Source organism: Anopheles gambiae, chromosome 3 (genome assembly GCF_943734735.2).
Source record: "Anopheles gambiae chromosome 3, idAnoGambNW_F1_1, whole genome shotgun sequence".
Classification (NCBI taxonomy): Eukaryota; Metazoa; Arthropoda; class Insecta; order Diptera; family Culicidae; genus Anopheles; species Anopheles gambiae.
In genome coordinates this window covers 15,710,595-15,738,174 of record NC_064602.1, presented here as the reverse complement: position 1 = coordinate 15,738,174, position 27,580 = coordinate 15,710,595, and the positions used below count along the sequence as shown (strand labels likewise).

General features: G+C 45.5%; 1 protein-coding gene across 4 annotated transcripts in view; it reads left to right on the top strand.

The window, feature by feature from the left end:
• Positions 1-23,699, top strand: part of LOC3291790 (solute carrier organic anion transporter family member 4A1) — a 56,005-nt gene extending 32,306 nt beyond the window's left edge. For all 4 annotated transcript variants that reach the window (XM_061655411.1, XM_061655409.1, XM_061655408.1 and 1 more), the window contains exons 4-17: positions 15,244-15,711; positions 16,047-16,374; positions 16,740-16,956; positions 17,913-18,108; positions 18,190-18,350; positions 18,449-18,556; positions 18,707-18,807; positions 18,981-19,248; positions 19,528-20,070; positions 20,133-20,361; positions 21,289-21,477; positions 21,540-21,688; positions 21,750-21,903; positions 21,980-23,699. In XM_061655411.1, coding sequence (XP_061511395.1) covers positions 15,650-15,711; positions 16,047-16,374; positions 16,740-16,956; positions 17,913-18,108; positions 18,190-18,350; positions 18,449-18,556; positions 18,707-18,807; positions 18,981-19,248; positions 19,528-20,070; positions 20,133-20,361; positions 21,289-21,477; positions 21,540-21,688; positions 21,750-21,903; positions 21,980-23,285 — 4,011 coding nt within the window. In that variant the 5' untranslated portion in view covers positions 15,244-15,649 and the 3' untranslated portion in view covers positions 23,286-23,699. The remainder of the gene's footprint in view (positions 1-15,243; positions 15,712-16,046; positions 16,375-16,739; positions 16,957-17,912; positions 18,109-18,189; positions 18,351-18,448; positions 18,557-18,706; positions 18,808-18,980; positions 19,249-19,527; positions 20,071-20,132; positions 20,362-21,288; positions 21,478-21,539; positions 21,689-21,749; positions 21,904-21,979) is intronic.
• The last annotated feature ends 3,881 nt before the right edge of the window (positions 23,700-27,580 follow it).

Here is a 27,580-nt window from a genome sequence, read left to right as displayed (position 1 = left end):
GAGAGGAGTGTTGCAGCGGTTCTCGGTGTCGTTGCACTACGGGTGCAATGATTCTCGTGTGCATACAGCTGAGTGCAGCCAGCTGTTGACCGACGTTGCTATGAAATGAGATTAAATGCTGTGAGCTCTACATTTATGCTCGTGCGGTTAGTAAGGCAGGATTCAGATGGACGTAAAATGATGTTATTTTGTGTGTATATAAAATGAGAATTTGTGTGCCCAGCCCTTCCCAGTGTGAGTTGCTCTGAAAATCAATAATTTTGTTTAGAAACCTTTTTGTTCTTTGCAACATCAAAAAATTAGCAACAGTTGAGCATTGCAGAGGAGGAGGCATACAAGCATAAAATATTTATGAAAGCTGCAGTGCTTGGGCTCTCTCCCTCTCTCTCTCTCTATTGCCGTCTGGCTCGAAAGCACTAATGAAGCAATGTCACGATTAAAAGTTTTAATTAGTACGAGCCCCCGGAGAGTACCTTCCCTGGAGGCTTTATTCCACCACCGCATTATCATTATGGCGAATCCTTCGAGTTATCCCTCGCCATCAGCTGTGTGCGTGTGTGTCTCGATATAGACAGCCCCACAGAAGGCGTAAGGGCGAATGGTTGTGTGTGAGAGAGAGAGAGAGAAAATGAGGGAGACAATTTAATCCTTACAACGATAAAGCAAATTATAGATCCCCTAAGCCGCCGGTGCACACTTAAAATCTCCCGAGCAGGATGTCGTTTTTTTATATAAATTTTAAAAGCAACAACAGTACAAAGGAAAGGAATGCTGGGTGCGTATGAAATGGGAATTTGTTTGTGCACCAAACAAAAACCGAATCCATGCTGAATTATTGGCTGGAGCTGTGGTTTTTTGGTGATTTGTAGCATATTTCGATTTCGATGAGCTTTTTTCTTTTCTTCGGGAATTTTGGACAGAGTGAAGCCTTGTTCTGATAAATTGCGTAAAATGGTCATCGTCTTGCGCAGCGGGATGTCAATTCGATTTATTTTTGTGGCATACACACGCACTGGCCCTGGTCTGCCTTGTCCAGGGGCTTGGTTGAGTGGAAAGGAAAAGACCCCAGCTGTGCTGTGTGTGGAAAGAATTCAGCAGGGCTTAAGGGTTTCTCGGAAACTGAGCAAGCGAGGTTGGTTTGAGCTGGTCTTGGACGAAGGCAAGGAATGCCCCGGGAGTGGGACGGGATAATATTTATGGGAAGTGATAAATAAAAATTAGAGTGCAATTTTTACGAGAAACGTATAAACTCATCGTAACAGTTTTTTTAGTGGAAAAATATGATTCTATAAGAATTGTAATAAAATCATGTTGGAAACCTTGGTTTTTAACCTTAATTTGTGTGCTAATAAGATTAAACTCAAATATAGCTCATTTTTCGAGCATATTTGTGTGTTTTATAAATATTTCTTATATACTTATATTTCAAGGTGTGCTGTTGAAATGGAATGAATAAATTTATCTTTTTAATAATCTTCGCAATATATTAAAATAAATAAATATTGCTTTGAATTATTGTAAATCTTTTATGTATAAAGAAAATATACCCTTTTGACAGATATTGACAAATATTGACACAATTTGGTGTTGTTTGGTGATGCCATTTTTCCTGTAAGTTATCTAGTTAGTTTCCTGTAGGTTTTATAATATTTGAGTTGTTTTATTGGTTTGTGTTTACTTTTGTATTATTTTATATAATTTGTATAAAATAATACAAAAGTTTGTTTGTTTTTTGTATAATTTACTTATTAACTGTTCTTGCCTGTTCTGAAGAAAATCACCATGGTGTATGATAAAAGTTCACAAGTTGTATTTTTTTTATTTTCTAATAGCGTTTAACGATTCTTCCTATGGTTTTTATACCAATTGGATTTTTTCACAATGAATTGTTAAAAACTGTTTGTCATTTTCCAGTATTTTTTTAAAGTTTTATTGTTTAAAATTACCATTTTTAATGTTTTTTTCAACAATGTCCCCTGTTTTTTTTTCGAACCTTCTCAAAATAATTTCAAACGAACCTTAAATTGCTATCCAAAAGCATGTAGTGGTGTATTATGAATTCTGCTCACATGCATTACCCGCGTCTGCTGCCAAAAAGAAAAAAAACCTCCAGGGTAAAAATCATACACACCTTTCATAGAATGTTCCGCACCAAAAACCGAAGAAAAAACTGGACGTGAGTAAACTTACGAACCGTCAACCCAAAACCAAACTGCTAGGTCACATTTACATGCCCAGCAGCAGCCTTGTGTGCATCTGCTCTCGTGCTAGGAATTTCGACCGCCAGAACTCCGCCCGAAACATAGTGGCAAACCGTCAAAGACAACGCAATCTAGTTCTTCCGGTGTGCAGCCCCGAGAGCCCCTTCTCTTCCGTACTCGTCTCCACACGGCGGTGGATTGGAGTGGCATTAAAAATGCATTACTCATGCAAGACTAGTCTTCTGCAGGCAGCAGCAGCAGCAGCTGGGGCTGCTAGCGCATGATGAAGCGAAGCTTCGAAAGAAAGCTGCATTGCAATCGATCGTTTATCCTGTGCCCGCCATTTCCTTCCTCAAGTGGTGCAGAGCCAAGGCAGTACATCTTTTTTTTTTCCTCTCTTCTTTCTAACGCTGGTCGCGCGCTGTAAAATGTCACGCAAAACAGAAAAGTTCACGTTCGCTCGACACCACACAATCGACAGGGATTGATTGATCGACCTCTCTCGCGGCGGTGCAGTACACACACACACACACACACAAACCAACCGAACGAACGGAAGGCACTGGTAGGTCGAAGCGACGACCTGTTGCAACTGCACCGTACTCTAGGAGTAAGTGCGCCCTTGCACAAGAGAGGGATGCTTGGGAAGCATCCATTTTCTTGAACCATTTGTTTCAAATCCGACCGTGTTGACCTTTTGGGGCGTGTGTGTGTGGCTGAGAGCTCACTGTTTGTGCATTCATAACGACCCGCACGAGCTAAGGGGGGGGGGGGGGGGGGGGGGACTTTTCAAGGGCGCCACACCAGTCGTGACTACTGGTGTGCCGCCGACGATTATTTCGCTTGCACTGCATTATAGTTCCGCATTACTTTTGCTCCAATTACGCTCCACGCCGGTTTGCTCAGCTGCAGTGTAATCGCCATCGGGACAGTGAGTGTGTGTGTCAGTGTGTACAATCTCACGAGAGGTACGATGGATTGCCGGTCGCCCCTATAGGCACAGTCAAAGAAGGCTAAGCAGGAGGAGGATCCATTTCCCGGATGCACTTTCCAATGTCTTCCCTCGTTGGCAGCTTCCCTCCAGAAAGTGTTGTTATTGTTGTGCCTGTGGGTATTTGTTACACATTTGTGTGTGTGTGTGTGTCGCTATGCAAATTTAATTAACTACCGTTACTAAACGAACGAACCTTGGTGTGCGACGATTGCCTTTTGTGTGTGCGGACTTCAGCCACCGGGATCCGTTTGAAAGCGTCAGGAGAAACTGGAGACCAATCGTACCAAATACCTACTGACCTTTCCCTCGCTACACTCTCGGGAGCGACGAATGAAAATTAATTTTATTTCTCCATAACTTCTTTCTTCCTCTCTGTTGCCTCTTGTTGCATGTATAAATGCATGCGCTTTGCAAAACTGTGCCGTTGCGTCTGATGCATTTTGTTTCCCACACACCCATGGGTCCCATGGTGTTGTCCCTGGTCAGTTATTTTGCTTGATTGGTTGGTCGTCGGCTGTGTTGGCAAAGTGCAGTTTAACTTCCTTTTTTGTATTTGTGTGTATTGCGTGCTCACGCCAAGCCAAAGGATGGGAAAGGTTAGTATTGTGGAGCGATATCGTGTGGCTACCGAAGGTCACGATGGTTTGGAAAATGAGATGAAAGTCACGAAGAAAGTTGCTATGAGAGGGAGGGAGGCATGGTCGAACAGGAGGGCAGTTCCGTTCAATTTGTTAAATAAAGAACCGGTCGTGACTGTAAGTATGGTTCATGTTTTATGAAGTCCAAGCATAGTTTTCGAAGCAATTTTCATTGCAATAGTATTGTAATTCTTGCCTGATTCCGTACCGTTATTCATTTTGGCTTCCATGTTATTTGATGATAATAGGGATAAGCTAGACATCGGTTGTTTGAGGTAACGTTATTTGGTTCATTTTGTTTCATAGTTCTGTTGCGTTGAATATGATTTATGTATCTTGATTGTATACTTATTTTATTTACACTGTTTTAAATTTTTGATTCTTTCTTATGTATTGTTTATTACGAGTTGGGACACTTTCTTGATTCTTTTTTACGGAAGAAAAACTTAATGTGAATTGCGAAGGATTCTATGGTATCCCTTTTTTTGTCAGGCTTATGTGGAATACAATAGGAATTTCCAGTGTGTTTGTCCAATAAGAGTGCCATAGAGTCTAATTCACATCAAAGCAAGTTCATTTCACACAAGAAAGTGTCAAAAAAGTGTCCCTAAACGACATTTAGAAGTCGCCAACTATGAACAATGATAGTGAAATATATAAACAAGATTAAAAGCATTGCTAATGAGGGGTTATGCAACTAAATTATTGAGCTTTTAAATGTCTAAATAATATGTAAACAGCTCTATCATCGAGGACCATTACTAATTAATAGCATCTGACGAGGACTGAATATAAATCGACAAATTTATTTCCTCGGCTGATTTTACCCGTTCCTTTCGCTTATCATCTTCACGTTTTTTTTTTGTCGCATTGGGGAGAGTTGTTTGCGCTTGTGAATTTCACAATATGCGTAATTTCTCCCGTCGATAATCATGCATTCGTCCGACGGTTTTAACGATGTTGCAGCTTGCTCAAGCAAGTGAAAAGCAACGGAAAAAGGAGAGAAAACCAAGAAAATGTTCGAAAGGTGATTAACCCATTCGTCCAGATCCTTTGCCCGTCAACGAATGCATAAATAATCAATCGGTTTATTTATTTCGATGAATTTACAGTGCTGGAAACGGTATGTCGGCGCAAATTGAATGTTGTTTACAATTTTAATCGATGAACTTTATAGAGCCCAAACTTGGGTTTCACGGTGCTGAAATACTAATGAACATGTCTTAATTTCCTTCTCCTGAGCTTGACACAATTTTTTCCTTTACCAATTTTCTCCCAATGCCCTTTGACCGACTCAAGAGCTCTATATATAAACACACACACAAGCTAACGGTAAACTAATTGGCAAATAAGCGTTTGGCTGCCGAGGGCTGCTGAAGGTGCTGAACGAAACGAGTATTGCGCAAAAACTAGAGTCAAAATTATCGACGCTGATAGACCTTGTGTGTGCGGTTCGGTTCGCGCACACAAACACCTCTCCGATGTGTCCGAAGTATGCGCAATGCTTTATCGTTCGCAAACGCGAGGTTGGACGGATGGATATTCGATCCCGATCAGATCCATCGGCGGCAATATAAACAACCAAGCAACCAAGCGGTATGCCCGATTAAACCTACCGGCAATTTTACGAGATTTTATACGCTTTGTTGTTTGCGAACAAAAAAGGGAAATGCTCAGCTTGTCCAAAACAGATGTTCGTCGTCTGTTGTTAATCGAGTTGGTTCGGCCGCGGTGAAATGTTTATGTTTACGCTTTTTGAACGGTCGCTTGGTGATTATGTGGGGGAGGGGGAGCAAATTTGGGCAAGAGAATGTAATGCATTAAATGATGCGATCGATTGTGCGCCTGACTTAATTTTCATCTAAATTCGAAATAGCTGGAAAAACATTTGCTTTAAATTGGATAAATAAGTTTATAACTTGTGAAAATTATGCAAAAGTTCATAAAAATATATGCATTGTTGGGAAAGAAGGGAAAAAATCAATAAGGACGTAAATTAAAGAAGAAGAAGAAGAAGAAGAAGAAACAAACAACCACATACACAAATGAACAAATAAAAGGTAAACAAAATTATTAGTTGACCAAGAGATAAATAAATCATATATAAAACGTAAATCATAAAAATGAAATGAAATAAAGAAATAAATAAAGAAATAAATAAATATTTAAACAAAAAAATAAATAAATAAATAAATAAATAAATAAATAAATAAATAAATAAATATATAAATAAATAAATAAATAAAAGAATTCACAAACACATAACTAAGGTACAAATCAAAGAAAACTGGCGAAACATCTATAAACATAAATCTAAAACATTGCAAAACAAAAATGTATTGTTGCACACTCTACCCTAAAAGATTAAAACGCTTCCTGTTTGCCATATCCCGTGAGCTTTTTCGTAATGCAACTTCCACGCACGGTTTTTCCCCGTTTTCCGGATTCCACTGTAAGTAAGTGAACGTGCAGCTAAGCTGAATGCTCAGGTCATAACCTCAATTTTTTGCATCATTCTCTGTCGCTCTATTTAATTTCTTTAATTTCCTTTTTGGCGGAGTCACAAAGAGACTCCCCGAGGACATCACGATTCCGGCGTACGACGACCTATCCAAAACCTCTCCGGGTTTGCTCTTGCTACCTTTTGCCCATGATGTAGGCCAAACGGGAGGGGAGGAAGCAAGTCTGTTTTAAATTATTCCACACAATCCCAGCAAAATCGGGCAAGGAATATTTTCTTTGCCCAGGTCCAATTGCACACGGCTCCCCCCGGGAGAGAGAGAGCAAGAGAACTTTTGCAATTTATAATACGAAAACCTGTGGTTGCGGTAGGTCAAAACTAGCTCAACGGTGTGTGAACAGTAGGGCAGTAGTAAGCCACATTTAGCAAAAAGCGGAAGCGCGCAACTATTTTGTCACCGAAGTGCTGTTTTGCTGCTCGCTGAAGCACGCGATGCGTGTGCAGGCACAATAAATTTATTTAAATTCGCTCACTTGGCGCTTTGCAGATTGTTTCTTTTTTTGCTAACAAAAAAAAAAAACAAGTAAGGGATAAAAAAAGTTACAAACATTCAATGTTCTTGCCGTGTTGATTTCATCGCCAATTTGAATTCCAAACTTTGCAAACTGTGTGCAACACCTTGCCGGACAAGGGAATCTTCTAAAAGTAACCCGTTTTTTCACACAACAGCAAAAACTTTGCATCGTCCAAAAACCTGTCCCTGTGTTGCACCGTTTGGCAAGCATTTCCATTTAGATTTTCTTACAACCGATCGTCCGGAGCACATGTAAGCTTGGGAAAATTGTTAATTAAATACACAAACACACACAGCCCTCGATCCGGTTTACGGCACAAGATAAGGCACGCTTTATCCGCATCGCGGAGGATGGGTTGAGTACGCAAAAGTTTGACGTTTTCGGTCATCTGCATTTTTGGAGCGATGGGCGGGTATTATTGGGCTTTGTAGAAAAGTGGCAAAACGGATCGACACGCGTGTCCTAAAAATGGTTGAGATTTTTGGCGTGCTTTAAAAATCATTTTGTGCTGTTCGTTCGCCTTTGAAAAACTGCGAAAGCTCCACTGTGAAAGCTCTTGCACATGCCAGCAAACGTAGTAGCTATTGGTGTGTTGGTGGTGGTCTATCGCTGAAGTTTTACGGCAAATTGTGTCGCATGATGGGATGTCGTTAAATCAACATTTGCACATCTGTCTCCCCGATTGCTTGGGGGAGAAAAATGGGAGAGAGGAAGGTGGGAGTCGTTTTTTGCAATTGTAAACTGTTTTACTAACAGAGAGCCGAGCTCTGTGCGCGCATATCGACAGGTTAGGCGGTGTTCTGATAGTAAGTTCAGTTTTAGAAATTTATTTAAAAAGTATTGTTAAATAAATTGTATTAAGAAAAACCTTATCAAAAGGACATATCTCCTTCAAGAGATTGAATTGGAGTTATGGCAGTTTTACCTGAGGCCATTCGGTGGCTTCCAAATGCACCCAAACACCATCATTTGGTCTATTTGACAGTAAAAGAGCTTTAGTGTCTGGAATGGCAAGCAAAACGATTCCACCAGTGTTTGATGGAGTTGGCTTTTAGTACCTTGTAGTAGTTCCGGGATCTGCCCGAACAGCAAGCAGTATATAGCTCCCTATACGGAAGTTATATATGTGTGTGTGTGTACCCATGTGTCTGTTCTGCCCTCATCAGAGAAATAGAATTGAGATACACTTTGGGGACGAAAATACCTTTGGGGAACATTACGTTCCATTTCCACCGCGACCATTTCGCCACCGTTGTACTACTTCTCTGCCTCTGCTGCTCGCTAGCAACGTAAGTTATATGCTTCGTTTTACGCTCGTTTGACCGCTCCCACCTCCCCCGCCAACAAACCTTCCACACCATCGTATGCAATCAAATGAAAGAATCATCATCATCCCCCTGTCCTCCTGGCACGCGACGGTAAATGTGTCTGGTTCCGGATATTGGTCTCTTTTCTCTTTAGCCGCCAGGTCATTGAACTTGCCTTCTCTCTGTCTCGCTTTTTTCTGTGAGAGCAGAAGCAGGAAGTAGGAAAAAACAGACACACACACACATACACACATCTACTAAACCACCCCAATTCTGTCCGGGAGCACTTGTTTGTGTTCCCTTGGTTCCACAACACCACACACGCGAATGCAAGGAGCCAAGGACTGCAGATGAGCGTGTAGATATTCTGCCCGTCCGCCACAACGAGCTTCATTAATGTATGCCCTTTAACCTACCAAGTAGCAAGGGCGAGTTAGTGGTACACGTTCCAATGGAGGAAGAACTGTGGACCGTGTGCGACGGACGGGTGTGTCACGTACAATGCCGTCGTCGTGGAGGAGGAGAAAGACGAGAGATCTTACATTCTTCCCCAACAGTTAGTATACTTACGACAGTTCGCGCCATACTCCTGTGCGCCGTGTACTGATGGAAATTGGAATCGGATTATCTGTTCGTTGATAGGAAAGCGTGTATTTGTAGCGTAAGTAGGAAGCATCTCTCCCCCACGGGCTTTCATTGCACTTTTCTTAGAAGAGGGAGAGCGAGTTTTCCGATGGTTTTATGATACGAAGTAGAGTTTAAGGTAGATAAAGTTTTTTTTTTTTTGGGAGTGATTTAATTAACGCCGCAAATGTTGATTACGTTACGGATGTTGCTGGTGACGATTATGGTAATCTACGTAGGGAAATAGATTAGCGTATAATCAAATATTACAATTTCGCTGTTTAGCTTGCCTTACAGGCTAAAACTCCGTATGTTTTGTGTCTATTTTTTATATTTTGTTTATACAATTATTGTACATCCTTTTCGAAAATGATAATGTTGTAAGCTTGGATGGACAAGTTATTGAAGTTTGTATTATTTACCTTAGGGCGTACTTAAAAAAAAATATACTGTGGCAATAAAAGTGCGTATAGACTAGTTTAGAGAACGCTATAATAGAAAAGGTGATGCTTTATATTAACCATTGCTTTATTTGATAGTAAGAAACCTCTTTTGGTTAAGTTTTTCAGTTATATTGAATGAGAAAGGTCCAACTAAATTTATCAATTCTCATATGATTTCACAAATTCTTTATAGAACTGTACAGTATTAAAAAAGGCTTTTCTTTCTTCAATCTAATTATATGGGTATGTCTTTATTCTGTTCTTGGGGGCCTTCACGATTCTAGTTAGTTTTTTGTATGGAGTTTGACAGTTGGAGGCTGAAATCATCTAAACAATCCATACAAAACCACACAAAAAACTACCCGCTGCGCAAAGCGACGCAAGAAATCATGGAGTTCTGAGAATTTTATCATGCCATCTTTTTCTCTCCAACGGCAAATTTGTCGAGCAGCTCGTCGAGCTACCCGTCCCTGGCTCCGCCTCATACCCCTCGCCTGAGCGCGCTGCCGAAGGTTTGGATGTGTTGGTGCGTCAGACGGCCAATCGCTGTCAGCCATCGTCCGTGCTCTTTCCCTCCCTAGCGCTATCTCATTCTCGCGTGTGGACAATGCTCGCGAGCTGTTGTGGCGCCTAAAAATGCCGTTAACAAACATTGCGGCGATGAAGTTGTATTTTCACAAATCAAACCAAAAAAGCGCAATGAGTTCAATTGCTGCAATGTAAAAATGACTAAGGAATCGCTAGTTTACGCTGGAGGGTTTGCTGTGCAACGCGCTGAACCCTAATTCGCATTAACACGTTCATCCCGGCGCTGATTTTCATCAACTTTCCTTTCCACCAGCACCTAGAACGCAGGCTGGAAAGTTCACTGGCAGGCAGTGGGGCCTGCCATCGATCTGAACGTGTTAAACATTAAACATAACTTTGTTACACTAAGCTTTTGCTTTCGTATGTTGTAGATTACACAGATATGCTGAGCCGTCTGGGCAAGGGTATGAGCGTGCGTGTGTATGCAAAACTGTCGCCAAATGTGTTTTCTTCCGGAATGTTATGATCCATCGGTCAAAGAAACGAAGGTGTTCATGAAAAGCGGAAAGACGAATTGAGGCCCCTGTCAATGGTAACTGATGACCGGGAGCAGGGGGTACTGGCACACAGCTGTTGGAAGATTGAACGGTATACTTAAATTGCCGGCGGATGGAGGGGGGGAGGGGGGGTGGCCATGGGACCACCCGATCATCTTTCCGGGGGCCCTTGTCGCTAATAATCTGTCCACTTTTAGACATACGGCATACTACAGGCTAGAGATCTTCGGCGACCGCCTAGTCCGCCTATCCTATTAGGTCCGCCGCTGGTTCATGGCCGTGTTTTTTTTATCGTGGAGGTGCATCTTTCCCTCTGCCTGCAGCGTATGCATCGAGCAGGAGACAGTGTGGCAGTATGCAAGTTACCCGCTGGACAGGAGCGGTCGCGCGGCAACGCCATCATTCCGCACATCTGCATGCCCGTCGTGGGTTCTAACCGCGTATGAACCGTCCGCCGTAGCAAGAACTGACTATCCGGCTACGTGCTACTCAAGACTTGAAAAGGCCGGCATGATCGCGTTGGCTATTACGCCAATAATAATAATAATAAGAAGAAGAAGAACTTAGCATAGCAGTCCACACTCGGGGAAGGTTTTTGTTTTGACTTTGTTGCTGCCGGGCTACCGCTGTGACGAGACAAATACACGGAATGCACTCGACCAAAACATGAACCTACCGATCCGAACCCATTCCAAGGCATTGCCGGGCAATCGGCGTCATGATAACTACTCCAAACCAACAAGCCACCAGATTCTGGACGGACAGGTGCAGCACCATACGCGCACCGTAATAAACAAATTCGGAGTCCTCTTTTGTATGAATTCAATTCAAAATGTTGTTTCCACTTGCGTCCGCTAGCGGAATTTGAAATAAATGTGCAACAAATCACACGCACGTTTGCTTTGATCGTGTGTCTTTTTAATACCCCCAACAGCAGAGCCGATCGCAAAGATGCCAATGCCAATGGTTGTGTTGTCTCTCAGGTAGCGAGATCAAAAATGCATGGACTTTGTAGCCGCAGCGGATGAAAATGTACGCATCAGAATCAAATAGTTTTGGGGTTTCCAAACGCACGCACACACACAAACACACAAACACGCGCGCGCAAACTCACACACAAACACGCGCGCGCTAACTCACTCACACACTCACACACACACACACACACACACACACACACACACACGCGCGCGCGCGCGCGCACACATGCATGAACGCGCGCACGCCAGCACGCACGCACGCACACACACACACACGCACGTACGCGCGCCCGCGAGCATGAAAGCGCGCACGCCAGCACGCACCCACGAAAGCGCGCTCGCGAGCACGCACCCCCGAAGTCGCGCAAGCACCTACTGCCCCCCCCCCCCCCCCCACTAGACCACCCCCCCCCCTCCACGCATGATCGATTACGGCTACCTTATCGGTAGAACGGTTGGTTCAGCTTTCTTGTAGCATCCTCATCCTTAGCGCCGGGCGGGGTGGGGGATCGCGACATGATAGAGTGAATGGTCACTTTCCCCGCGCTGTGTGTGTGTGTGACGAGACCCAAAAACTCGAGACGGATTTCAGCACATTAAAAAAAATTTCATTGCCACTATACACTGTGCTACATGATGCTTAGAAGGTCGTTGAAGCATCAAACATGTTCAAATTAAAAAATATTAGATTAGTGTTAGACGTTCTCCTACGCTTGTTTTAAATAGGCTTCTTCACCCTCAATTAGCAGGGGCATCGAATGGTCTCATCAGCAGCGGCACGAAATAAAATAAACCATCAATACACCGATAACACTTTGAATCCCAATCCAGCTTCTCCCACAGCGTCTCAAGGTCACACACAAATTAATAAATGCTAACACCCACCAATAACAATACACAACCGCAATGCACATATATGAATCAACGCATACACCACAAACACCCAATCAGCTGGCGGCGGAAGGCACGGGCAGAAGCTCAAGTAAGGCAAGCCAGGGTGAGGGAGGGAGAAGAAGCGGACGAAAAAATGGGCGCCATTATTTTTTTAAATTTTTTGACCGTTTTTTTTTTTTGCTCCGCCGCCCGAACTGTCCGAACTGCCCGAACTGCCCGAACTGCGCGACCCAGCGCAGAAATCGCTGAAGAACAGCGCGGGAGACCAGGCCAAATCTGCGCTGGCCAGCGCAGATTTTGGTGCATTTTCTGCGCTGGAAACTGCTCGAATTTGCGCAGCGGGTAGCCTGCGATTTTCAGTCTAGAAAATTTTAGTCTAAAAGCTAGAATTAGATTCGAGTACCTGCTCGAAAACACGGTGTTGTTTACATTTATCCCAAGGTGCATTAAAGAGATCAGATGGCGGAATCTGGAATCAAAGTGTATGTAGTCCAGGTGGTCTCATAGCATTTTTTCATAACCAATTTTGAACATCACTTTTTGACAGAACGAGTGAAAACTTTTGCTCCAACGAGCTTTCTGGAGGCTTGACGAATACTCAAAACATTCTTACAATCTTCATTCAGAAGCAGAAGCGATAAAAATCAGTCTTCTAAATTCATACACCTTCACTCAATTAGATAGCTGCTCGAAAACTGCTATACAATGCAAACAGCTGACAGGCTGAAATTTCAGCCTACGAATTTCAAACGGAAAGGGCCCCCTTATTATTATTATTATTATTATTATTATTCTTCTCTTATTTTGCGTAACGTCCTACTACACTACGTAACGTGTCGTAACGAGACTTTTTCAGTACTACGCAGCAGGATAGTCAGTCCTTGCTACGGGGGAACGGTCCATATCAGGCCTGAACCCATGGCGGGCTATTATTAGGTCGTGCGAGTTGACGACTGTACTATGGGACCGCTTGGAGAAGTGCACGTCTTTAATTGATTTTATGGGTCGGAAAACGTTGCGACCAAAAGATCCTAATTCTACAAAAATGTTCGTACAGTTCTACGTGAAGAGCCACATCGATAACCCAAGAGTTAAAAAGTGATATAAAATAACGGCAGCCAGAGCAGCCATCTTGACAGCAAAGAGCCGCATGAGCCTAACGAATCGTACACTGTAGATCAATGCACTAGCCCTATATTTTTCCCAGATTTTAAGACCTTATATTATTATCATTACTGTTGTTTACAAAGTCACATGTAATTAATACATTTTACAATCGATCCTAAATCTGAAACAGATTGAGAAGAGATAGCTTTTATACCATAGATTCGGCTGCTAAAACGGCTGACAGTTCCGGATCTTTTAATAATACGAGAGTAGAAATAATGATGCGAATTATGCGAACAAAAATGACGCAGGGCTCAATTTACTGCCATGTCTATCTTGCAGCTCCATGCACTTCCATTACATGCCTGCCGGTCGCATTCAATTAATCATTTCAATCGAATCGAACACACAGCGCCGGCCGATAAGAGTGACATCTCTGCAAATGTGTTTCGATAGCAGCAGTACTCACTCGCCACGATAATTAATTGCGAAAATTTGTGATTCGCAATATATGCCCACATCATCGATGGGTGCATCAAGACCTCCCTCCTCGCCCCCCCCCCCCCTACCTCATCACATTTTCCCATTTCCGATTGCGGCACCGACCGAACGCGGAACCGTGTTGGCACTAAATTGATCCCCATCGATCAAAACAGAGCGTGGCTGCTGGTAGACCAGAACGCTTTACGGTTTTTTTTTTGGGGGACATGGACGACATCCAACACTACATGTTGTTGTTGTTGTTCCGCAAAATAGTTCACCGTTGAGCAGCATTCCAATCCGGTTGTGGTTGCGTCCGGAAATTCACTGCAACATTGGGGGAAATGTGTCTAGAGAGAGGGTGACGAGGCGAAGTAGGGCATCGAATGCCCTCAGTACCAAAGGCACGTTCTCTCTATGCCACCAAATGTGGCGAGCACATGTGCTGCTGCTGCTGCTGCTGCTACGTGTAACCGGATGTTGGATGTTTTGGCACCACCCTCCCATCCCCAAAAGTGTCGTTCGGTGTGAATTCATCAGACTTACAATTAGGTCACAGCGCTTGAGCGCTTATTAGCATCAACACCTTCGATTTTGTTGGCACAAACACACCACGCCACACGATGCGCGAAAAACCGCGCCAGTGCAGTATCGGGTGAAAGTCACTTATCATCCATTTTTGACAGCATGATGCGCTTTTCGGGTAGGTAGGTCCCCACTAGAACACGTCAAGTGTGTTGTGCACCAAATTAAAGTCACGTTAGCATTGCTTTCCGCCATATTGATCCGTGTGTGTGTGTCGTGTGTGTGTGTGCATGTCAAAAGGTTTGTTTATGTAACCTGGACGAAGAGAGGCGGCGTACTGCTACTACTTTTAGAACTTGGCTTTTCTATATATTACGGCGCGTGGTGATGAAAAATGTACCGGACACCGGTGTTGTGGAGCCCAGGTTGCGATTACACCAAATTGCTTATTAAATGGTCGTTAACCTGGATTCGTTTAAGCAAGCCTTTCAAAATCCCCCAGAGATGACGTTCACGTGGCAACGACATACCTACCTGGTCGTCATGGCCAACTCCAGTGATAGAGATGTTGCCAACTGGGAGCTGGAGCTGTGGACAATCGTTTACAGTTTAGGTGTCGCGTGTCCCTTACCGGGATGGGAATTTAATAGAAGCTAGTTTCGCGGTGCCATGTTTCCTCGTTTTAAAAATAGAGCCTCTTCATATTGCTACGCGCGCAGGTGCGCCAAAAGCCCGACAGCGACATGGCAATTTATGTCGATTGGAAAGTAATTTCCGTAGCTGATGTTCCTTCCAATATTCTCCAATAAATTCTTCTTGGTAAAATAATTAGCTGCTGCTGCAATATCCCTTAATAAGCCTTCTTTTTGTATTCCAAAACCTTTTGTAACATCATGTCTATACAGCTCTTGCTTTGTTTCTCTTTGCAGGAAATAATTAATCCATCTACCGACCGGCACACGGTGTGTCGCCTCCTTCTCCATGTCAAACCCGCCGGAAGTACTGCAACAATAGGGCGGCCAAGCTGCTGCTGCTGCTGCTGCTACAGTGTGTGTTTCTAGGCCTAGGAACATACGACCTCGAAGCAGAAGACATGATAGCGGCTCATCCGACGGCCCTTGTCGACCATTGGCAGTATCGGACGGGCTTGCAGAGCGGCAAAAGTCGCCTTCCTTGAGCCGGAAGTGTGCACATCTATTACCTATCCATCATCCTGCGCTCCTCCTCCCCGTCTCCTCCGTTGCAGCTGCACTTTTGTGGAGCCGGCTGTGTGCAGTTGTGTGGAGCTTTTAAAATACGGTTTATTCTTCGCGGAGCACTAACTCTTTCCGTTGGATGAAAATGACAACGTCCGGTGGAACAATCGACGGTGGCAACAGCCAACGCAAAGGTCATAGGTGAGTGAGAAGAAGCTCTCGGGCATGAGGAGATAACATTCGATCGATGTCGCTTTAAAAAAAAGTTTAAATGACCATTTTACGAGGGTCATTTCCGCCCCAAATCTAAGATAAATTTAATTAGGCATCAAAACAGAAAGATGTATTCGTATTCGAACTTTACCATTAAAATGTGTCTCAACGATGAAAAATTAGTCCAATTTTGCTGCGCAATTCCAAAACGGGCCGCACAGTAGTCCTCTTCTTGATGGCCGTGGGTGTAATGTCAAAGCTTGTAATCGATACCCATGTCTGCGTGTTACAACTCTTCTACAACTTCTACCGTTTCGTTGCAGGCGCAACGAGTCCATGTACGCCATGACCGGGCTGTACTCGGAGGCACAGACCGACGACAGCAGTGCCGACATACCGCAGGACACCGAGTCCGAATCGCTGCCCATGTCGGTCAACACGGCGACCACGACCGCCAGCACTACGGCAACATCGGCCACAGCGACCGCCGACACCGTCATCAAGTGCCACAGCCGGCAGCCGTCGAGCAGCGTAATGATGGACCGGGACAAGCCGCTACCGAACGTGCTGCTGATCAACGACGACTACATGCGCGACTGTGGCATCCTAAACTGCCGACCATCGGCGGTACAACATTTCGCCCGGATAAAGGTACGCTTTTGGGTCAAAGGGCAAAAACGCAGAATGATGCTACAGATTGTTACAGATTGTTGCTGTATCAAATGGCAGAGAAAGGTATTTCTGGGAAGGATAAAGGGTTGATGCCACCATTTCTTGGAACCGATTAAGGACAGTAAGACGGTGTAAAATGGCAAAAATGTTGCAATTTTTCCTATATTGATCCTTATTTTAATATCATTTGTTTAAATTAAATTCCTCCTCTTTATCTTGTGACATTTTGTGAAGTGTCATCACCGTGTAATAGTTCTAACTAATCTTTTCCATGCTATTTGCTTTGTGTTAGGAAATTAATTAAGCCAACAAAACTGTAACCGCTCTGCCTCCTTCCCTTCCAGGTGTTTGTCCTGCTCCTTTCCATTCTCGTGACGCTACAGCAGGCGCTCAGCTCCGGCTACATCAACTCAGTGATAACGACAATAGAGAAGCGGTTCGAAATACCGTCCAGCCTGTCCGGGCTGATAGCGTCCAGCTACGAGATTGGCAACGTTATAACGGTCATTTTCGTCAGCTACCTTGGCAGCCGGCGCCACATCCCCGTGTGGATCGGTATTGGTAAGTAATTGGGGGGATTGACCGCACCAGATGTGTCTCCAAACTAGTGGTGGGAGCTACGAATCGGACCTACCCGATTTCGATTCCGTGTTCGGAATCAATTCTGGAGCCGATTCCTATGCTGGAATCGATTCCGATTCCGGAGCCAATTCTGAAGTTGGCTACGGAATTGATTCCGATTTCGGAGCCGACTCCGAAGTTGGCTCTGGAATCAATTCCGGAATCGTAATCGGCTCCAGAATCAGAATCGGTTTCGGAATCGGAATCGGTTCCGGAATCGAAATTGACCTGGAAATTGCAATTTGCTCCGGTAAAGGAATCAGGATTGACTCCAGAATTGGATTTAGCTTCGGAATGAGAATCAGTTCTTGAGTTGAAATAAGAATTTTCAACGTGAATCAGTCTAGGATCTCCGTGAGAAAAGATCATTAACAATTTGAAAAGACAAGTTAATTTTGATTCTTTACGGCTATCAATACATACACCAATACATCATCGTACATCATTGGTCCCAAACGTCTTTTCTTATGGAGGTGCCAAAACCGACTACGATTTCAAAGCCGATTCTGATTTCGGAGTCAATTCCAATGCCGGAGCCGATTCCAATTCCGGAACCGATTCCGATTCCGGAACCGATTCCGATTCCGTAACCGATTCCGATTCCGGAACCGATTCCGATTCTGGAACCGATTCCGGAGCCAATTTCTGAGCCGATTCTGCAGCCAATTCCTGAGCCGATTTCGATTCCGGACCTACTATTCCTGAGCCGATTCCGGAACAATTTCCGAAGCCGATTCTTATTCCGGTGCCGATTCCAACTCCGGACCTACTATTCGGAATCGATTCCAGGAAACTTCGGATCTAGCCGGCATCGATTCCGACGAAAACTTCATTTTTCCCATCACTACTCCAAACACACAAATCTCTTACCCCCTTTCTTCCTTTCCTCTCCCAAGGCGCCGTCATCATGGGCATCGGGTCGCTCGTGTTCATGCTGCCCCACTTTACCGGCGAGCCCAACCCGGGCATACTGATTGACAATAAAACGTCCGACAACATCTGCCGGCTGGTGTCGGTACGTGAGCAGGACATGGGCCTGGGCAGGCTCTCCAACAGCCTGTCCAATCCACCGCTCACGTCGCACAACTTACGGTAAGTGAGGTGGGGAGTGCCCATTTGGGCTCTGTTCTAACAAGTTATTTGACCTTAACCGGGTGTTCTTCCTGTGCGCAGTGGTGACAACTGTTTGAAAAGTAAAGCGTCCACCTTCGGGCCTGTGATACTGTTTGTGATTGCGCAAATACTGCTCGGAGGCGGCGGAAGTCCCCTGTTCACGCTCGGCACGACGTACGTGGACGATCACGTCCGGAAGGAAAGCTCATCGATGTATATCGGTAAGTGTTTTGCAGCTAATCGTGGTGGCTGTCCTCCCCCAAAACGGCCAGAAGAAGTAACCAACACGTTTTATGTTCCCTGAACCCTCCCTTTCCAGGTGCTATGTACAGTATGGCCGCGTTCGGTCCCGTGCTTGGCTTCCTGCTCGGCGCTTATCTGCTGTCCTTCCATATGGATTCCTTTTCCGGCAGCGATATCAATATCGGTAAGTAGTTGTTACTTCGGATGGGCCAATTTCCGCATTAAACGCATTAAAAGAATCGTTTTTACGCGGAAAGAAACATTCCTCCGGAACAACGTGCCATAAATTGTGCCCCTGATCTCTCATCCCCTCTGTTTCCCTCTCTCTCGACAGATCCTGACGATCGACGGTGGGTCGGTATGTGGTGGGGCGGCTTCTTAGTGTGCGGCATCCTGCTCATCATTGTGGCGGTGCCGTTTTTCTCCTTTCCCAAGGTATGTGTTACACCATTGAGTCGCTGTTCACGGTCGTTGTCTGAGTCGAAATGACCAAAATATTGCGCGCCGTGGCAATATCCAATTTCACCCGGTCGCACTTTATTGCGGCCCAATAATTCATTGACTTAAGCTCCCCGGCTCCCTCTGCCCACTGATTATTGGATTTGCAGGTACTGACACGCGAGAAGAAGAAAATACGCATTGCCGAACAGCGGTTACCCCAGCTGCAGCAATTAACATCGAACAACTCGAGCAGCTTGCCCCGATCGCAGCCGAATCTCGCCCAGCAGCAGCAGCAGCAAACGGGCACTCTGCAACAGCAGCCGCTGCCATCACAACAGCAGCAGCAGCAACAACAAACAGGCCACGGTGCCAATAACGCCGCACCGCAGGCAAACAAAACGGGCGAGGACACCGGATATGGAAAGGACATTAAAGGTATGTTTGGACAGGGGAAGGTAGATTTATGATATTGGTGTTTTATTTAAATGACATACATTGTTTTGCTCCGGTGGGGCACGATTTTTCGGAAGCTAACGCCAGGAAAGTTTTGATTATTGGGCCCACCGAAAACGATTTCCGAAATTAAACCCCTGTTTTTGTGCTTTGCTTTCAATGGTGGCCGTTTCCAAGTTTGCCAATATTGCACCACACTTGTGATGCAGGTTGATGCACCAATATTAACTGTGTCGCTGCTGTTTTTCGCCCTCCCTGCAGATATACCCCAGTCCATGTGGCGCCTGGTGACGAACCCGGTGTACATCGTTACCTGTCTCGGCGCCTGCATGGAGCTGATGATAGTGTCCGGCTTTGTCGTGTTCCTGCCGAAGTATCTCGAGACGCAGTTCAGCCTGGGGAAGAGCCAGGCGAGCGTCTTCACTGGGTCGATTGCCGTCCCCGGTGCCTGCATCGGCATCTTCATCGGTGGCTGCATACTGAAGCGCTTCCAGCTGAAGCCGAAGGGTGCGGTACAGTTTGTGCTCATCTCGAATCTGATCTGTTTGTCGTGCTACGGGCTGCTGTTCTTCCTGGGCTGCGAGAATCTCAAGATGGCCGGCACGACCATACCGTACTACAACAGCTCCGCCCACAGCGTGGAACCGTTCCAGGTGAATCTGACGGCGGCGTGCAATTTCGGCTGCGAGTGTCACATGTACGACGTGGAGCCGGTGTGCGGCAACAACGGGCTGACCTATTTCAGCCCGTGCCATGCGGGCTGCACCGCGTTCTCGTCCAGCTCGAACTACACCAACTGTGCTTGTGAGTATATGGAGTGATTGGATTTTTGTTTTGTTCGAATATTAAACAATTTCTCCCGGCAGGCGTTCAAGCAAACGTTACTAACAACAGCATTTACCGAGGGGCGGAAGGGACGCAGGCACAGGCGCTGAACGCGCACGAAGCATTCGCCGAGGTCACGGTAGTGCCGGTGGCTACTGCCGGCGTTTGCAACACACCGTGCCGGACGATCTATCCCTTCCTGATACTGCTGTTCTTTATGACGTTCGTCGTGGCTTCAACGCAAATGCCTCTGCTGATGATAGTGTTGAGGTAAGGAAGGGTTCACACGAAGTTGCGGTTCTGATTAGTAATGGGAAAAATGAAGTTTTCGTCGGAATCCGAATCCGGATAGTAGGTTCGAATCCGGATAGTAGGTTCGAATTCGGATAGTAGGTCTGGCATCAGTTCCGGAATCGATTCCGGAACCGATTTAGGAATCGGTTCCGGAATCGAATCCAGAATCGGAATCGGCTATGGAATAGGAATCGGCTCCAGAATAGGAACTGGCTCCGGAATCGGAACCGGATTCGGCTCCGGATTCGGAATCGGTTTTGGATTTGGAATCGGCTTCGGAATTGGCTCCGGATTTGGAATCGGCTCTGGATTCGAAACCGTACGCAGAATCTGAATCGGCTCCGGAAACGGCTTCGGATTCGGAATCAGCCCCGAAAACGGAATCGGAATCGGCTCCGGAATCGGAATCCGTTTTGGACGTTTGGACGCAATGATGCTGCGTACTGATAAAGAATCCAAATTTACTTGTAAACGATGCATTCTCACGGAGATTCACGGAGTGATTTCACTTCTGAAATTTCTTGTTTCAAATTCTAATACTGATTCTTATTTCGGAGCTAATTTCAATTATGTAGCCAATTCTGATTCCGCTACCGGAGCATATTGAAATTCCCAGTTCAACTCCGATTCCGGAGTTGATTCTGATTTCAGAGCCGATTCCAATTCTGGAATCGATTCCGAAGTCAACTCCGAAATCGGCTTCGGTGTCAACTCTGGAATCGGCTACGGAGTCAACTCCAGGATTGGGTCCGGAGTTAACTTCGGAATCGGCTCCGGAATCGACTCCGGAATTGATTGCGAACACGGAATCGGAATCGGGTATATCCGATTCCGAGCTCCCACTACTAGTTCCGATTGCACAATTTACTAATACACGATGGGGTGGTTTGCTATTTTCGGTAGGTCCGTGTCGGAGGAGGAACGTTCGTTTGCGCTCGGCATGCAGTTTGTTATCTTCCGTCTGTTCGGCTACATCCCGGCACCGATCGTGTTTGGCAATCTGATCGATTCCTCCTGCCTGCTGTGGAAGTCGACCTGCGGCGAAAAGGGAGGCCGCTGCCTGATTTACGACATTGAAAAGTTCCGCTACAAGTAAGTTGGAATGCTGGACGCTTCCAGGAAACGGGATTTAATTTTCCCTTTTTTTCCCCCAGATATGTTGGATTATGTGCGTCAATTAAAATCATTGCCTTGGTGATCTTCATCATTGACTGGTGGCTGGTGCGAAGGCGAAAAAATCTGGACAAGATGAACCCACTGTCGACGAACGAGCTGGTTGGATCGATTATAAGTTTAGACAAATGTGAGTTTGAGATTTGTCAGCGAGGGATAGATCGATTTTTTAACTCTCTTTTATCCGGCAGTGTTTGAGGAGAAGAGTACATTGGATGAAAACATCGCGGTTCCGTTCAATGGTGAATGCATTTCTGGGGACGCACTGGCAGACAACAATAAGCGAATTCTGGTCGCTAGCCGCCATCAGCGGAACGATTCCAAAACCATACAGTTGGAATACAGGTAACGGGCTAGCTGCTAGTCTGATAAAGATTCGTCGGAAAGAATGAAACCAATAACACTATATTTTTCTCCTTAGATACGACGACGGCGTCCATCAACCGTACCGTTTGCCGCCGGCAGCGGCGGCCACCCGCAAACACTACCGCAGCAATTCCTGTGATATCAAAATCCAGCGCAGCAACTCGGCCACCAACCGGGAGGTGGACTTCCACGACTGGAAGCTGAAACGGTTCATGCGGCACCACACGCGCAACAACTCGCACGACTACAACAACGACCACCATCGCCATCAGCAGCAGCAGCAGTCGCAGCAGCAAACGTCCTCTTCCGGCCATCTCGGGCGGTGGATCGCGCTGCAGCAGCACCACAACAGTGCCGGCGAGCAGCCGCCCTCGCTGGCGTCGGGCGGCGCGAGCAACATACGCTACATCCTGAACCATCTGAAGCCGGGCTCGAGCAGTGGCTCGGAGCACGTGAAGCTCGGCTACAGCAGCAGCTGCAGCGGCGGCGGTGCTGGTGGAGGAGCACCGACGAAGAAGAAGCGGCACACGCGCAACTACTCCTACGGGCAGGAGTTCTCCTTCCTGCCAAACAATGTTATCATCCGGCTCGATAACGACATTGCCAACAAGTTCCTCAGCTCCACCGGCGCCCTGGTGACCGGTGGCGGCTCGTCACGGAAAAGTTCCTTCTCGCACGACGTGGCGGTGCTGAAGAACAACAACATCGGGGCGGTGGCGGGCTGCGGCGGTATGTCCGGTGCGAAGCTGAACAACATGAAGCACTCGAGCAATCTGAACGAGGAGCTCGAGTCGAAGTACGGGAAGGGCCATTCGCGCACGAGTTCGCGCGATCTGAACCTGCTCAACCTGGCGCCCGGTGCGCTGGCCGGATCGGGGGTCGTGGAACCGAGCGGGCCGAGCGGTATCCTCGGTGGGATCAAATCACTGATCGAAGATTCGAACAGCATACTGCGCCATCGGCGCACCAACTCGAAGGATCTGAAGTACGGCGGGTACCAGCCGTGCAGTGGCGGCACCGATGCGGCGTCCACCATCGTTGTCGGTACGAATGCGCTGGCGCGTAAGCTCTCGTCGGCAGCCGCCACTACGCTGCCGCCACCGGTCGAGCTGGGCCACGACGGGTCGTCGGGGCGCAGCTCTTCCGTGCTGTCGCCGGTGGTGTCCTCCTGCCTCGCCACGATTGCGGGCAGCGATTGTGTGGGCAGTGTCCAGCCGGAATCGTTGCAGCTACTGCTGGACAAAAACAGCGTACTGCCCGAGGAGGAACCGACCTGCTGCTCTTCGCCGTCTGCCTCCTCCTCCTCCTCGTCGCCATCCGCCTCTTCCGCCTCGTCGTCCACGGCCGGAGCAAACGTTTAGCCGGAGCTAGGATGTCGAAGGGCCACTTGGGAGTTAGGAACGATGGTGGTGCATTTATATTCGTACTGTTTGTCGCTAACAAATCCTCGCTGCCTGCTGCATGCTGGTAGGGGGGCTTGTAGGGATGATGGACCTCAATTTCTAAGCTTAATTCTCCTAACCCAATCTCCATGAGACACGGCGCAGCGCGGGTTCGTCGTCTCAGCATCGCTCCAGAATCGGAACGATGGAATGGTTTCAATTGATTAAAACAAATCCAATTCCACGGGAAATAATAATCATTATTATCGACGTTTTTGGTCGTTTCTATCGCAATTCCCGGTCAGTGAGCGTATATTTGGAACACTTTCTGCTGCACCACGGTGATGCTGCGTGCTACGTGTCTGGAAATTGAGAGAGAAAAATACACAGAAACACATGTCTTACCACTTGAGGAATAGGAAAAATGGGAATGTTACGTCTAGTAAGTCGCCTAATTTCCAAAATTTATTTGGGTAAATATTTGGACGATGAAACGGAGACATTCTTCATTATCCTCTCCTCACTAGAAAAAAAAATAATAAGCGCATTAGAGTGCATTGGCGTGTAATTGTTGCGTGCGTGTGTGCAAGTGATTGCTGTGTGTGCATTTAGCTTTTAAGAAGTCCCATTGCTGTCCTCAAAACGCGGACATCCTCCCGATGGACCTTGGATACGGGACACTAGACTTCTTGTACAGGGAGGAGGAGGAGGAAGAGGAGATACGCGCCCGCCCGCGGGATGTTGCAGGTGAAGCGGCTTATGGACTGATGAACTGATGAGTGTGTAGGGTATAACACAGATGTAATAGCAATATAACCTAGATCCTATAATTAATATGTACACAACTACAATTGATTCTCACGCGGAGGTTGTGTTGAGAGTCCAGCACATAATGTGATGTCGCGATCGGGAGGGATGTGAGTTGAGTGAGAAGAGAGGGAATGGGAGGATGTGTGTTTTCGAGGAATCGAGGAATGATGTCGCGATCGGGAGGGATGTGAGTTGAGTGAGAAGAGAGGGAATGGGAGGATGTGTGTTTTCGAGGAATCACGCGTCGCGCAAGTAGTTGTGTATAGCAAATCGAGTAAGAGAGATCCAGTAAATCTAAAGCAAACATATTTTTTATATCAAACTATTAGCAAAATGTGGCCGGCTCGCGTCGTGGTGGTACTGTAGAGTTGTGCAGTAGTGAAAAAGAGAGAGAGAGAGAGAGAGGGTGCAGGAAGGAAAGGAATGTAAGCAATTTTAGTGAAACGGAAATGTACAACGGCAGCAGCAGCAGGTTGTTGGTTGTTTTAGACAGTCCAGTGCGGAACGGTGTCAAAAACAGAATAGATGAATGCAGTTTATTTAGGTCTTAGTAGAACAATTTGCTAAACAGAATGTGAAGATATTCTAACACCCCACAAAACGAACACATAAACACCACCACCAAGCAGTGAAATAACGCTCCGGAAGCGACAGAAGCATAAATATGCCCTCACTTCGTAGAAAACCCAATCCTTTCTTATTCCTTTCTTTTACGGCAATGGTAACACATACCCTAGTGATTGTTTTTTTAAGAAGAAAGTGTGCTGTTGTGACACATTCATACACAAATAACTACATTTTAATCTCAAAAACACTCAAATGGTAACACAAAACTGGCTCGAATCTTATTAATAGGTGGAAATGATTGCTCTTTCCGTGTGCGTGTTTGACCAAACGCGCGCGCCAACACGTGCTGTGTAATAGGAGAAAGAGGAGAGATTTTTAGAGCCTTTCGACGCAGTGGGCACACACACACACACACACACAAACAAACACATGGTTGAAACTAATGGAGCTGTGAGCATTAATTAGAAGAAAATGCATTACAATACAATAGGCGAACAAAGCAGAGAGAGAATGGAACAAGTGACGGTCAATTGGAATATGAGCAAGCAGAAGGATGTGATTGTGAAGGAAGCGCGACTAAGCAAGGTAGTAGTGAAAGCTTCTTTTTTTGTTATAAATTGTTACTTTTTCCACCACTTTTTTTTCGTTTGTAATTATTAAACCCGTTTCTTTCGAATTATAATCCAAAATTATAAAGACAAAAAATCATACCCCTCCCCGCTGGGTTTGGCTTGGTATCACAGTTTGTGGTCCACAAGTTAAGCGTGAGGGCAAAATTTAACCCTAAGCTTATGTGTGTGTGGGTATGCTTTCGGATTTGGATTAGCAAGTTTCGCATATATAAATTAAAAGGTAGAAGACTCATTGTTCGAGCAGAGTTAAAAAAAAAAAAAAAAAACAAAACATTTGTAGCATTAATTACCACACGTAACAAGTTTTTGTGTAATGAAGCAAACAAAAAAAAGAAGAAAACAAACAAACCCCGAAACAGGACTCGTTGGATTTTTTGTGAATTGCTTATTCTTTCACTCCTAAAACAACAAAAATTATAACGTTTAATCAGGGGGAGGTAAACAAAAATGTTCCAATGTTTGATTGTGAGAAACAAAAACCAGACGAAAACGTAAATAGGTTAACGAAATTAATCTCACCCAATTAACAAACAAAAACAATTTAAAAAAAAGCAAACTAAAACAACATTGTGTTTGGTAGAGTTTTTGCTAGAGATCCCTTTCTAGTTGCAGCGGAATGAAAGAGGCAGTGGCGCTCGCTACACACTAGAGAGAGAGGGAGAGAATTTAAACGTTACTTAGAACAGGATGCTCGTGCTCGTGCGCATTTCGGGCATTTAGTTTTAGTGAGTTTTATTGCTTTTAGAGCGCTCCCTTTTCCGTACGTACGTTCCTCCGTGCGTACGGCTTTGTACGGTGGGATATAGTTTTTACTACAAACTACAAACCAGAGGGTGAAGTTGTTTCTCATTCATTACTTGGCATCGCAGCATTTAGGCAGTGCGCAAAGAGACAAGACACAAACAAGCATCAGGACAATTTGCGTAGAAACATTTGCAAATCTTTCGTTTTTTTGTAGCTGTTTAACATTTTCCTTCAATCGTGGAACAAAAGCCGCTTACCCGCTCCATTCGAGAAATGAATGGTTAAAAGGACCATTTACATAGAAATCCACTCTTGACCGTTGCTTACTTACGAACAAACAAACAACACAACAAAATGGAACGAACACAGTAAAGTACACAAAGAAGCATGGCATAGTAGTAAAACAACACAGAGCCCCTGTTTTCCCGCCCCCAAAATCCGTTCGTTAGAAACTCAGCTGCTCATCAAAGACCGCATACATATCGTGCAACATAGCCTAGTGTCTCAGACGCAGAGAAGAGGAGAGAGAAGAGAGAACCAGTTAAGATAAATCATGTGAAGCTGACGCCCAGCGAGGCGGCAGCAGGTGTGTGCAATTGGAGAGAAAGAGATAGTGAAGGAGAGAGAGATAATGAGAGAGAGAGAGAAGGAGAGAGATAGTAAAATAAAAGAAATAACCCCGTTTCACAAATCCGTGTCCTTAACACTGTACGGCCGCCTAGTACTGGAAAGCGTAGTAAAGCGTTACTAACGCGCAATTGGCGCGCAAAACTGTGCGCAAATCACGCGTCAATCACGCGGTGGTGTTAAAAAGAGCCTTCCTCTTCACCTTCCATTGCTATCACATCCCCGAACGTTGTCAATTATTTCTGACGAGCTTTTCTGGTTTCCTGTGCAACCTGGACAATGCTTTGGACACTCTTTCGTTGCTCGAGAAGCACGGCTGAAACACGCGCTTATGATCCACTCTGCGCAAAGCGTTTGCGTACACAGAAGGAGAAGGAGGCCCACGTGGTGCGCGCGCGCGCACGCTGTAATGCACCGTTCCTTGCAATAGACAGACAGAGAACGTTTTCGGAGGCATTTGAATGTGAAGGAAGTAGGCCGTAGAAACGGCAACGGAAGCTGTGGGAACGTGTTATTCTTTTCGTTTCTTTTTTAAGGTGATACAATAAAGCAGGAAAATACAGATTGCAAATTTACAGAAAAAGTTCGCAAATTTTAAGTTGTGTGGTCCGAAAAATAGAAGAATATTTTAAATTTTTTTTTTATTTTTATTATTTTTTTTTCGATGATTTTTCTTTGCAAAACTTTGCATTACAGTTCCGAAATTCTGTCAGTTATCCCGAATTTTCGCCAAGACGGAAGAAGACATGCGTGTAGGCATATTTTTAAGTTATACCTTCGATTTTTATTAATTTCCCCACAGTTTTTGCGACATAATTGTTGGAGCAGAGCTTTTGCATTATGTTATGGCCAGAAACTCTCGATGGGACGCAGCTAGGGGATGTTGGACCGGCT